General features: G+C 40.2%; 1 protein-coding gene across 9 annotated transcripts in view; it reads right to left on the bottom strand.

Annotated features, from left to right (window-relative positions):
- Nucleotides 1-3,501: 3,501 nt before the first annotated feature.
- Nucleotides 3,502-13,517, bottom strand: part of ADAM22 (ADAM metallopeptidase domain 22) — a 238,318-nt gene continuing 228,302 nt past the window's right edge. For all 9 annotated transcript variants that reach the window (XM_061414358.1, XM_061414361.1, XM_061414360.1 and 6 more), the window contains one exon: nucleotides 3,502-10,452. In XM_061414358.1, the coding sequence (XP_061270342.1) occupies nucleotides 10,432-10,452 (21 nt within the window). In that variant the 3' untranslated portion in view covers nucleotides 3,502-10,431. The remainder of the gene's footprint in view (nucleotides 10,453-13,517) is intronic.

The following is a 13,517-nucleotide window of genomic DNA, read 5'->3' as shown; positions in this document are numbered from 1 at the left end:
CCCATGGACTGCAGCCCACCAGGCTCCTCTGTCCATGGGGATTCTCCAGACAAGAATCCTGGACTGGGCTGCCATGCCCTCCTCCAGGGGATCTTCCCAACCCAGGGATTGAACTTGGATCTGCCCCATTGCAGGCAGATTCTTTACCATCTGAGCCACCAGAGAAGTCCAAGAACACTGGAGTGGGTAGCCCATCCCTTCTCCAGGGGATCCTCCCAACCCAGGAATCAATCCAGGGTCTTCTGCATTTCAGGCGGATTCTTTACCAGCTGAGCTACCAGGGAAGCCCATAACTATAGTTAAAAATCTTGTACATTATGAGCCACATATTTAACTATGTTAAAAAAAACTGATAGAAAGAGACTAAAAGAATATATGAAAATATTAATTGTGGGGATTTTTTGGCTAATGGGATTCTAGGTGACTTTAATTCCTTTAGTGCATGTCAGTATTTGCCAGGTTTTCTATAATGCGTGCACTTAGCTTTTACAATCAGAAGATGCTAATTTTTAAAACAGTGATACATCTATTTTGATACGCCATGTGTTCACACATATTTAACAATTCACACATTAGAAAGACTGGAAAGAGTATATGAAAATGTTGATGTGACTTCCCCTGGAAATCAGAATCATGAGTTCATTTTCCTTCTTCCTACTACTTTTCCAAATATTAAGGCAATGGCACCCCACTCCAGTACTCTTGCCTGGGAAGTCCCATGGACGGAGGAGCCTGGTAGGCTGCAGTCCATGGGGTCTCTAAGAGTCCGATATGGCTGAGCGACTTCACTTTCACTTTTCACTTTGATGCATTGGAGAAGGAAATGGCAACCCACTCCAGTGTTCTGGCCTGGAGAATCCCAGGGATGGGGGAGCCTGATGGTCTGCCGTCTATGGGGTCGCATAGCGTCAGACATGACTGAAGCGACTTAGCAGCAGCAGCAAGTATTGATATTACATTTATATTAATAGTAAACTTTTTTTTTTTTTAATTTTAAGTCATGTGCTTTTAAGTAAGATCTGAATTCTAATGCTGGCTATGCCTCTTACTAGATAGGTGGTTTGATCATTTTCGATCATCTCAGAGCCTTAATTTCCCCATTTTTGGAAACAACGTAGTACTTACCTCATGAAGTAGTTGAATATGAAATGAATGTGAAAAAGTGTTGGCATAATAAGCATCAAAACCTTTGTGTTTCTTAAATTTAAAGGTGGACTGGTTTATTCTTTCTAGCAAGAGTCTAACAGACAAAACAAGTTAGTCTCCCTGCCAGCAGTTCAGCTCTCAGTTTAGAGAATTACCATTCAGATGATCAATTGTCAATGGATGAAAAAATAAAAGATTTTCTAATCATCATTAGCCTCATCCCACTAATTACTTTTTCACATACCGTGCTCTCTCTCTATATATATATATATAAACACATTTAACAAATATCTATTAAACTCTAACTTATGTATTTCTGTCATGTAATCACACCCAGGCTACATCTCAGAATAGTCAGCCTGCTTTATACTAATTTCATGGGGAACCTAGGTTTCATTCCAGATATACTGTAAGCTGTAAGGTCACAAAGCCTGGCTGAGCCTGAGCTGTCTAGAAAAGAATGGATGGAGGCCCGGGAGGCAGGGAACTCACCTTCAGAGTCCCAGCGCCTGTTTGCTTCACACTCATCGGGATCCTCTGGAAATCCTGGTTTAAGGCAGTGGTCATTTCCTAGGTGACTGAGGTGGTAAGGAAGAAGGCCCTTTCTCTCCAGAGGCCATGTACCAGATTTGAACCATCCTGCTTTGGTAGGTCCCGGGGTGTGCTGCATCAGTCATGGTTCTGAGTCTGCTTTGGGGTAAGACCTAAAGTATTATAAAACTGTGTCTCTCTGGAATACTCAATTCAGTTTTAAATTACTGATAGAGCAAGTCTCCTTATCTCCTCCACTTCTAACTTCCTTTTGAAAGCATACAGCCTGGTCTTCAGTATGTCCCACAGAAAGTTTCCTTCCCCTTGACAAATTTGATGTATCTATTCTAGTCCTACAGTTAAAGCCACACTCTTCATTACAAGTCAATCCTGTGTTGCCTTATTTCTGTTTTATGTAGGGTTCTGTTTCACTCATTAGATCCACACATCCAGTGCAGCCTCGCTGCCTTCTTCAAAACTGTTTTTAGCCTATTTTTCTTAGAGCATCTAGTTGGAGCATAATGAAGCTGTGAGCTCAAACTTGAATACTTCACTCATGTGGAGAATTGATTAAGTTTCTAAAATCACCCCAAGATTTAATATTGGAGATGAGAGCTTTATCCTGGTGTATCAAGAGATTTGTGATGATTGAGTACTTACAGCTCTTTCTGAGCACTTCCACACCAATGTGGCTGTAGGAGCCCTGTTCGTCCCTGGCGACAGCTGGCATAGATTTGCACCACAGCAGTCACATTTCATTAATCACAGCTTTCACTCCTGCTGAGCCAAAGAAGAGTCTAGGCTCCACTTTAGTGTGATGTTCCGGGCGGTGCCAGCAGTCTATGACATGACGTGAGCAAAAACCTCTGCTATCTCTGAGCTAGACTTTGCTTGGCTGAGTGTGTTACTGTTTCCATGTTTATCTTAATGGATTATTATATGCCTAAAATATTTATGGACATGAATTTGTGCAAACTCCAGAGATAGTGAAGGACAGGGAAGCCTGGTGTGCTGCAGACCATAGGGTCGCAAAGAATCAGACACGACTGAACAACAAAATATTTAAGTGAAATAAATGGGGCTATATGCAGTCACCATACCTTTTTTTAGTCTCATAATAAATATACAAACACTTAGTCAATGACTTCTGGTTTTCTCACATTAAAACAGTACTTTGTGGGGTAGGATGAAAGGAAGGGAATAAATGTATATTTATAGCTGATTCATGTTGCTGTACAGCAGAAACCAACACAACATTGTAAAGGATAATTGTAAAGCAATTATCCTCCAATTAAAAACATTTAAAAAACAAAACAGCACTTTGACTACTTATAACTGCTTTCCCCCCCACAGACTAGGAGCTGAAGGCAAGGAAACTGCAACTGCCAGGGTAGACTGGTGCATGAAGGGCTGCTCAAGAGACTATGAAAGGCTGGTGGAAGACTCTTCTAGGCAGTGAATTCCTGCACCTAAACTGAACCCACCCAGGATGCAGTCTGACAGAAGTGAGCTCCTTAAATAAGCATCACTGCCCGGGCTCTAGCACAGAATACAGTAAATGGATCCTTACTAGGCTGAGGGAGAAAGTGTTCCTGAAATAAGGCAGGAGGATAAATAGAGAAGACTCCATCTGTCATCCAGCTGAGATAATTGCCCAACAAAGTAACCATTCAGACTCCACTAAGGGATCATGGTATTTCTCCCCAGGCAGATGGTCTATTCGAGGACACCATGAAACAGAAAAGAACCGCCAAAAGTATCCCAACAAAGCTTCTGCAAGAGAAACAGTGACTGGGAGAAAAACAGGATTAAAGGGAGTCATCATCAAAATAACATAAATCTTTTATTGAAAGTCACTTTATTGATGTTACAATGAGAATAACATAGAAAACCGTGGTACCTTATTAGCTTCAGAAGTGAATACTAATAAAATTGTGCCAGAAATCTGAATCTTAAGTTACAGTGACCTATAAAAACAGCAAGATTTTATTTACCTACAGTAAAACAACTTTATAACTTGAACAGCCATGAAACAAATCACACTTGATCTGGAAAGCAGTTGCCATATATTTCAGTTGCTGTTTGCCAAAACCCAGCAGTAACGTTTAAAGTAGCTTAAGAACCCGAAGTGCAGGGTAGCAGAGAGAACAGAACGTTAAAATGAAGCCAAACTATATACACCTAATTATCTGATTACCGAAAGCGAAACTGTGCTGCCATTAACACTTTCCCATTAAGTGGCTTCCACTTCCTGTAGATGGGACATTACCCCTCCAAGATGACAGATGTGGAAAACACTAGTGCAGACCTACACTGGCTAACATATAACTGCTATGTTTAGGTAAAAAAGCTGTTTCTAAAGGGAGTTGTATTTTTGTGATGCTAAATTGGAGGGGCAAGTCTTCCACCAAGTTAAAAAAAGGAGCACATGCTTATTATTCTGAATTAACATTTGCTAAGCACTTTTGAAGTTAGTGTTAAAAAAAAAATTGTCTTTCATACAAAACAAAGATGTTGGGTTATTTTTTCCCATTAAAAAGACTAGCTAAAGAATCACAGTTTGATTTTGTGCTGGATTAAAAAGGAAAAGTGGGGTTTCTCATCAGGCAGTGATACAAGTGTATAATTTAGCAAGGACTCTTGTATTATCACTGAATCAATGTATTAATTTCTATCAGCACTTTCTGTATTGTGTCATCTGGTATAACATAGCACCGCTGTATTTAAAGATTTGGGGGCTATTTGCATTTTTAAGGGCTTGATCATCAAAACACAAATCCACATCCGAAACTTCATAAAAGAAAAAGCTAAGCCCTAAAGTAAATATAGATTGGTATTATATGCATATGTATTTTCAACTTGAGAGGAAAACGCCCTTTTCTTCATAAACTCATAAATTCAAAAAGTATTGATGGTTTTGTAAGCACATTATCTTAACATTTGGTAGTCTCATTGTATGCCTTTTTGTAAAAAAAAAAATACACTTTTTCTCTGGTTTTGATTTCAGGGATACCAAAATATGAAATGATGATGTCCTTAAGCCAAACTCCTGCAGCCTTTAAGCACCTCCAGATCCATTCAGGTTCTATGAAAAATGGAACAGGGACATGCCACACCAGTCACTGGCCCATTGTGAGTGGACAATGAGGACTACACAGCCAATGTCAGTAAAACTACCAAGCACACAGATCTGCCCTAATCACACAGTACACACCAGCAGTGGCCAACTTGTGCTCTTCTGAGCTCTCCCTGAAGCTCTCCATCCTGCTCCTTCCCAGGGCTAACTGCCCCATAACCTCCCAAGGCTCGCTGTCTCTCACCTGCCCTCCAGCCTGAAGCACACCCTGAGAACCAATTTCTTGGTGACACCCCAAGTTGCACAGTCCATGCCCAGATGCCAACGGAAGGCTAAACGTGCCTCTCTCCTGATTCTGTGCCCCCAGTGGTTCCACGAGTGCCAGTCCAGGCAGAGGGACTTACCTCCACGACAGTGAAGGTTCCTAGTCAGGAGAAAAGGTCTGACAGCTACTCAACAGGGAGTGACTTTGGAAGTAGAAAGGGTCTGGAAGCATCTCGCAAACCCACAGTGAGAATGCTTATGGTTTGTCAGATTCTGGATAAAAAGGACAAAAATACTGGGCAGCTTTTTGTTCCATTTCTGACTGTTTTCTCCTTATAAACTGAACCAGAAGATGCTCCATTTGGTGTACTCTGACAAGCTGACAAGCAGAAATACCCGAATTCTAAGACCCTACTCTATCCTTGTTTGTTCTGCCTCTGCAGGCATGCTGGAAAATTCCTCTTGGAATTAAAAGCACCTGCCCAGAGAGCATATGCTATGAGCATGTGCCAAAGGTTCCCAGCAGGTGTCGCTGCTTCGACACCCCCCCCCGCCCCCCCACAACCCCTACCCCAACTCCCCACCCCAATATACAGAACCGGATAGGCTGCTGCCTGTCAGCTAATTTTCAGGAGCACAGTCTCAGCACCTCACAATCTCAGAAACATAGGAAGCTGTTCGCGAAATTTCTTAGCTGTCTCATGCTGGAGGAAAGTTGCTGCCTCCAAAATCCGAATTGTCTTATCCATTCAGAAAATATCTCAGAGGAGAAAAAATTTAAAGGTTGAGCCTCCAATTAAGTCCTATTCCATAGAAATGTTTGCTTCGTATATTTTAAGCTAATAGAATAAGAAATTCTTGACTTCACTTACGCATTTATCAGTTTTAAAGGAAACACAGACGAGGAGGGTAAGATACTTAGGAGCATTAAAAAGTAGACATTATGCTGCAAATGGGAGTCAGATGTTTCATGTAAAATTCTTGTCAATTTACCAACTGGTACCTTTGCATTTAAAATACGCTGCCCAGGGACTTACCTGGGGACCAGTGGGTAGGACTCAGGGCTTTCTGTGAGAGGAGCACAGGTTCCCCCTAGTGGGGAAGTAAGGTCCTACATGCCGCTTGGCCAAAAAAAAAAAAAAAAAAAAATTGCTGCCCATAGAATGGCGTCCTGTAACGGGGTGGTGTCCTACTAGGCTGTGGAGGGGCTAGCCTGCCTACCTTCATTCTCTCACTGCCTTTATTCAGTGGTCCTCTTCCCATATTCCTGACAAACTACTCAGTAAATTCCAGGAAGTTCCTTTTCCTTTAAATAAAGTGAAATAAAATAGTCTTCTGTTTAGGTAAGGATTATCATGTTGAATAACACAAGGAAATATTTAAAGCACTAAATATATGTTTATATTGGAACTGACTCATTGGAAATGACCCTGATACTGGAAAAGATTGAAGGCAGGAGGAGAAGGGGACGACAGAGGATGAGATGGCTGGATGGCATCACAGACTCGATGGACATGAGTTTGGGTGAACTCCGGGAGTTGGTGATGGACAGGGAGGCCTGCGTGCTGCGATTCATGGGGTCACAAAGAGTCGGACACGACTGAGCGACTGAACTGGACTGAAATACATATGTTAGCATAGAATTACATGACAACAGGATATGAAGAAGGGCTGAGATCAATAAATGAGCAAATGATTTTGAAACACTAAAAAATGAACAAAAATAAAGTATTTCCTCTGGGTCATAGGTAACTACAAAAAGTAAAGGAGAAAATCTTAAAAGATAAGGGAGCCACAAGAGATCTGAGACAATGGACAGGATTAAATTATGCAAATCTTCAAGGGGATCAACAGAAAAAAGAGATGTAAGACTGGGAATTCAAACATAGTCTTTCTGTGGAAGTGCACACAGTACCTGATTTTATCTTTTCAGCAACTTCTTTTAGAAACCCTATCAATCTTACACTCAGAAATCTATGCTAGATTGACTTTATGTAATAACACAATTTGGAAAGCCTTTTCAAAGCAAGGGGCAGGGCAGTAGGCAGGAGAGAGAAACTGTAGTATCACTTAAAGCACCTACATATCAAAGCTTTGGCATTTTAACCTTACATTTACTTTATTAGTCAACTTTTTTTTTTTTTTTTAAGGAAAAGCACTGTATTTCTTTAAAAAAAAAAAAAAATACAGCAACCACATATTGCGAGCTCTCCTAATGCTGCAATGTTTGAGCAGTTTATCCCTTTCCACAGATTGCTTGTGGCCTGCGGGCCACTTTCTAACTGGGAGACTCCGGAAGAGTACACCACTTCCTCCCTAAAGAGTGGCTGAACATGGAGCCAGTTCATCTGACTAGTAAGTTGCTTCAGGGCTCCGTGATACCACACCTCTGTTGACACTCTTAGTGGAGAACCCTGTGTTACTTTAAATCAGAGCATATTACACTGTAATGACTATGGATAGATTGAATATCTTAGGCTGCAGAATTGTCCGATCTGAAGACTTATCTATGCACAAAACTTTAGAAAGAGAGGGAAAAGGCATACAATGGGACACAAAGCCAAAATTTGCTTTTCTCTGCTTTTCATAATGGTCCTATAGTTGACTGAGGGGTATAAACATTAGTTTCATGATGCAGACTGCTATGTGGCCTCAAAGTTCCTCTCCAAAACAGATACTAAAAAAAAAAGAAGAATGCTGTGCTTGTGTTTACTGCCATGGCTCCATTCTCTTTGTCTCAGTGGATGAACAGTCATAAATATTTAGATTCAATACATCTAGAACACCAACCGTGAGTACCCATATAGGGAATTCTCACTACTCCCCACTGAAATTATATATGTGTCAAAGAATGCTGCAAATGGCTGGAAGGATGTTTATACATTCCTAGATTGAATAGAATCTAGAATAAAACATTAAAGTACTATAAAATCATAGTCTCTCTGCAAACGAAACACTTTTCATTCAGTTCCACATGAAGGTTATTATTGAGGAAGATGACTATAAACTGTATACGTCTAGAGCAACCATGTCTCCCAAAGGCACAAATAATGATTTTCACTTGAAATAATAATCTTCATGTAAAAATAAATTGAGAAGATGAGGAAAGAGAGAGAAAGGTAAAAGGGATTCATTGACTACATGGCTAATCCTTTGTGGATTCTTTCAAATGAGGGATGTGTAACCATAACTAGGAAGCATATTTACATGAGGTACCTTACATTCAAATCTATAAACTCTTTTATAGTCAAAATAAAACTTCTAACATTAGCTTTTATACACTCAGTACCAGAAAACATTCAGTGCACATTAAAGTGATCTTGGTCAAAAGCCACTTTATTTGCTACATCTTTAAATCTGTCTGCCCTCCTGTCCTTAGTTTGAGCCATGTGGCAACATCACCCAACACCCACTCAAACTTGAGTCTGACGGATCATTTTATTGTGGTCTCGACAATCACATCCCTTCCTGTCATGAAAAATGCTGCTTATACGGTATCATTTGGGATAATTAAATTGCTTTACAAATGTTTTCAGACTTTCAGAAGAGAGGTCCATTATAGAAGACATAAACAGTAGAAAATGCTGCCTTCTAATAGGGCCCTTCAGTTTGGGACTCCAAGATGATTATACTTAAGAGATGAAATGGGTTTTGTTCTCGGACACTACTGGGAGAGATCAAACTTACAGGATATTTCTGAAATCTTGTCTGCAGATTCCATTCCTCTCAAGAAAAAGGAAAGAAAATAAGGAAATTCAGAAGTACTCTTCCCATTGAAGCATTTGATTGATCCCATCCATTTCTGAGCTCACTAAGTTAGCCTCTGGAGAGAAGTTTTCTTTAAGAATGATAGAGCCGCATGATGATAGCTATGGAACTTTGGTTTTAAAGAGGGGGATTTAACATAGATTTCTCACTTTTCTATGGATTAAAAAAAAATAGTTCAGGACATCAGATTCTTCCCCGTGCCAGCTGTTTGGGTAACTTCACAGTTGCTCACTTTTGTGGTTTTCGGTTTCTTTGAACCCTCTGTGGCCTGTTGAGGCTTCCCAGCCCACCTCGTAGAACCGTCCATGTCTTATTTACAAATCAGTGCAGAATGACTTGTTGGGACTCACATCCCACTGATGATAAATACCCTTAATAAACTGTGTAAAAGTTGTTTTTTTAAAACAAGTCATTCACATCACAGATAAGGGTGGCTAAAAAGTTTTTTTAAAGAACAAAAGTTTCGGCCACAAAGGGCTGGAGTATTGGCAAGGTGGGAGTTATTAACGCATCAGCAGCCGTGGTCTCCTGTGTCTTTGGTGCACTTGTTTGATCTCAGCAAGACACACTGCTGTGGGGCTCACAGGCCCCCTGGGGTGAGACTAGCAGATGTGCTCTGGTACCGAAAAAGAACAGCTGCTGAGGCAGGCACTGTAGCCCCCAGAAAGAAGATGGACCTGCTGGAGGATCCCCAGGGGCCAGCCAACAGGCAGCAGAGCGCCTGGAGGCAGGAAGCAAGCTGTGGAGGCCCTAAGTTTGGTTGGACATTTTGTTTTCTTGTTCAATAAAACTACCTCCAGACTGTGCACACTTTAAAAGGCTAGCACATGGTTTGGACAAACATCAATTAAGGGGAGACACACATACAGCCCTGATCACGGTATTTACAACATCGTCCGATTATAATCTTTAAAGAACAGCTGATGGATGACAATGACGTGACTGTGACTGATTGTTTTTAGGCATTTGGCAAAATACACTTGTGTGTAACAGCTGCTTTTTTTTTTTAATTTTAAAATGTTTACATATGTACAATTGTCCTTGTATGCTGATATAAATATGAAAAGTAAAAAAAGAAAAAAGAAAAATACATGTTTACAGTTAGCATATGGGATATCGGCCTCTCAAGCTTTAAAGTCCTGCAGAAGAAATCCTATATGCCTTAGCCCTGCATGCTAGTTTCTATTAGGGATGTTGTTTCCTTAAATGTCGAAAACAAGAAACAGAAGCTTCATGCACATAGCATTACTGACTTTCTACAATGAGGATGTGCTTCAGAATGTCAAGTTCTGAATCCACTATTGTCCCTTGGTAACTTGCTACATTTGGGTCATGTGAGTTAATTTTAGTGATAGTTCTACATATATCTGTCATGTGGATTATCCATTAACATACCAGGACTTTTGTTGTTCCATGTTATAGTGTAACATTTCAGTAGTCCTTTTCATGGTTCAGTTAAATCCTAAGCCAATGACAAAAAGAAAATGGTATCCAGATGTGAAGCTTGGCTTCCTCTCCTCTGTGGCTTCTCAGAGATGTTTTCGAATTGTCTGAAGAGCAGATAGATTTGCAGTGATTCCATGAGGCTGGGTTTGTATAAAAGTTGAAGTAAACAGTTTCGATGTATCACATGTAAACAGCTGATCTTAAATGGATGTCTCCCATAGCTGCAACAGAGAAAAGCAAAACTTCACATTGTGAAAGCAAGAAACAGATGCATTCTGAGCCACAATGATGAAAAAGGTTCAGTGATTCCATCTGTGCTGATGTGATTGTGGATGTAAAGTCTTATCGATACATAAAATAAACAATCTAATTTTTAGCTCTCTCTTTCTTCTAAGCCTGAGTCTCAGCCTTCTAACAATGGCCCCCTTTTAATACAAAAAAAAAAAAAAAAAACCACCCTCACAGCCTCATTTAAGATTACTTGAAATTGTGAATAAATTAGATATGGTATCTCAAGAGGAATAATTTAAAATATTATTTTTTAAAATTACACGTACACTTGTTTTCCCCAAGATTCTGATACAGTCATCTAGAACAGTAGTTCTCAACTCTGCTGTACATTTCATTGATCTGAGGACATTTTGAAAATTCCATAGCCTAGACAGCACACCAGATCAACTGAATCTAAATCACTCTGCGTGAAACTCAGGCATCAGCATATTTTTAAAAGTCTTTCAGACAATTCTGTTCAGTCAAAGCTGAGAACTATTGGCCTTAGGAATGTATGAGCCCATTAGTACCACCACTGCCCACTTAAAAATCATTGCCCTAGGCCTGTGGTCAGCTATATATGCTCCAAATCCACTGCTATCCCCTAGACAATAGCCGCTCTCAGGAGCTGACACATCAGAGTAGAACAACGCATCCAGGGCAGGATGTCAGTTCCCTGATTCCCTCATCTCTTCCCTCTCCGGGCCTCTGCCACCATTTCTTTACAGCAGCCCTATTCATATATAATTTCTAAAATGTTCAGTAATTGCCTTAATGGACTGAAAACAAGCTTGGCGTGATCAAAGAGAAGTGCCATTCAGTTCACCAGAGAAGGAAGACCAATTTTTAAAAAAGAAAAAATAAATCAAACTGAAAAAATGTTTCCAGGAAATATGATCTGGGTATCATTACTATGGACATTAATAAAGAAAGCTAAGACCAGGGTGATATCAGCTGCATCCAATTTCCGTCCAAATTCCATTTTTACAGGAGACCTGGGGCATATCAGAGTAGGATACCTAATGGGTTTCTGAGTGGGGGAGAAGGAGAAACAGCTAAGGAACTAAGTGGGCGTTTCTCTACAGATTTTCTCAATATGTTCTCTTGACTCTTCATGGAAATATTCTGTTATCTCTTTTAGGTCTGCTTTATATGTCCTTTTCATTAAAAAAAAAAAAAAGACACCAAATCTCCCAACTGTGAGGATCTCTGCTATGGATGACACCTGCTGATGGAGACAACTTATAATGAATGGTTAGCCAGGAGGTGTGCATGACATCTGAGGCAGAGAAGATCTCAATTGATGCTCAGATGATGGTGCAAAGTAGAAAAGAGTTCAGCTTCAGTGAGCCCAGTTTCTTCACAAATGGTTAAAAGATTAAATATTAAGTTACAGCTCACATAAAGAAGAGAAGAGCAAAGGAACGACACTGGGAAAACCTGAAGGCCACAATTAATCCAGTGAGGAAAGAGGAGCAAAGAATTGCCAAACCATCGCTTTTAGGAATAGGCATGACCTTGGCCATATCTGGATGGCTGTAACAGAGGGGTTGCTGACAGACAGATCTGCTTGTTACATTGTCCACAGCCCACAAAGACATCCCAGAGATAGGGGTTGCCTATACTGTAGGGATCTGCTCCATGATCATGTGACCATTCCACAGCGGATGGAACCAAGCCGACCTTTCACACGATGTCCCCAAGGCTACAGTCTTCACAGCCACCCCATTCAGCCTAGAGATAAGGCCACCGGCCAGCCATTTCTTGTGAGTGGGGATGTCATTTCCATGGGCTGTCATATGGGAACATCCCCAAAAACCCACACCCTAGCATGACAACAGGTGAGTGAATGTCCCCAGCTAGACAGAAGAAACAATGATGTAGACAGTTTATCAGGGAGAAAATGTGGGGCGTTCTACTTCAACAATTCCCTGAGGAGGGAAGGAATGACATCACCTAAGGTTTCATTACCACATACTTATGTCACCAACACCTGGATGCCTACCTACAACTCTTTTTTTTTTTTTTTTAGAGACAGAAAGTTGAATGATGAGAATCTGAGTTATCTTTTTTCTTTCCATCTTTTACCATTTCCCATCTTAACATATGTAGGTAATTTTTTGTATGGTTAGTAAAACACTGATAGTTTTTAAAGTCTTTTTGATTATAGTAATCTAGTCACTTCTTAACAAGTTATGTTTTCTTACTGATTCTGAGTTGATCAAGTTAAAATTCAAATGATCCATGTTTACCTTGAACCCTGTAATTTAAGTTCAGAATCTAAGAGGCTCTGAAATATCTTTCGAAACCAAAAAGCCTAAGAACCTGGGACCCACTAGCAGATAAATCTGTCCAGGCTTTTAAAGCTTCATTTTAATTTTTTGCAAAATTATTTCCGAGAAGATCAAAGTTACAACATAACTAACCACAATAGGGCCTGTACCTCAATAAAGGTAATTATTCTTCAGTTATTTCTTTTACATTAGTCTCTGAGGGCTGGTCTGCCTCTCTAAACTCAACTATATTTCATATTTTGCACAATGGAAGTGTTCTTGGGAATGTTGTGAGACTAAGAGGACTTAGTATTTCTATGAAACTTCTGGTGAATCATATTTTTATAAAAATAGTAAACTCCAAATATGTTTTTAATTTTTTTAAATAAAAGTTTGCTAAATTTCACTATATTCTTTGTTATACTCTTAATCTTACAGATTTTCAAGGCTCCTTTCCTTGCATCTAAATTCCACCCCCATTCCCAAGACACTGATCTGATTTCCTGTTATGGGTTCAGTTCAGTTCAGTTCAGTCGCTCAGTCGTGTCCGACTCTTTGCGACCCCATGAATCACAGCACGCCAGGCCTCCCTGTCCATCACCAACTCCCGGAGTTCACTCAGACTCACGTCCATCGAGTCAGTGATGCCATCCAGCCATCTCATGCTAGTCCTTAAATCCTATTGGGTGTTATTTGCCAGTGAGAAGTCTGAGTAAGCAAACTGTGCATGGAAATAAAGTTGG

Source organism: Bos javanicus, chromosome 4 (genome assembly GCF_032452875.1).
Source record: "Bos javanicus breed banteng chromosome 4, ARS-OSU_banteng_1.0, whole genome shotgun sequence".
NCBI classification, from domain to species: domain Eukaryota; kingdom Metazoa; phylum Chordata; class Mammalia; order Artiodactyla; family Bovidae; genus Bos; species Bos javanicus.
The sequence above is the reverse complement of the archived record's forward strand: the minus strand, read 5'-3'. Positions and strand labels throughout refer to the sequence as shown.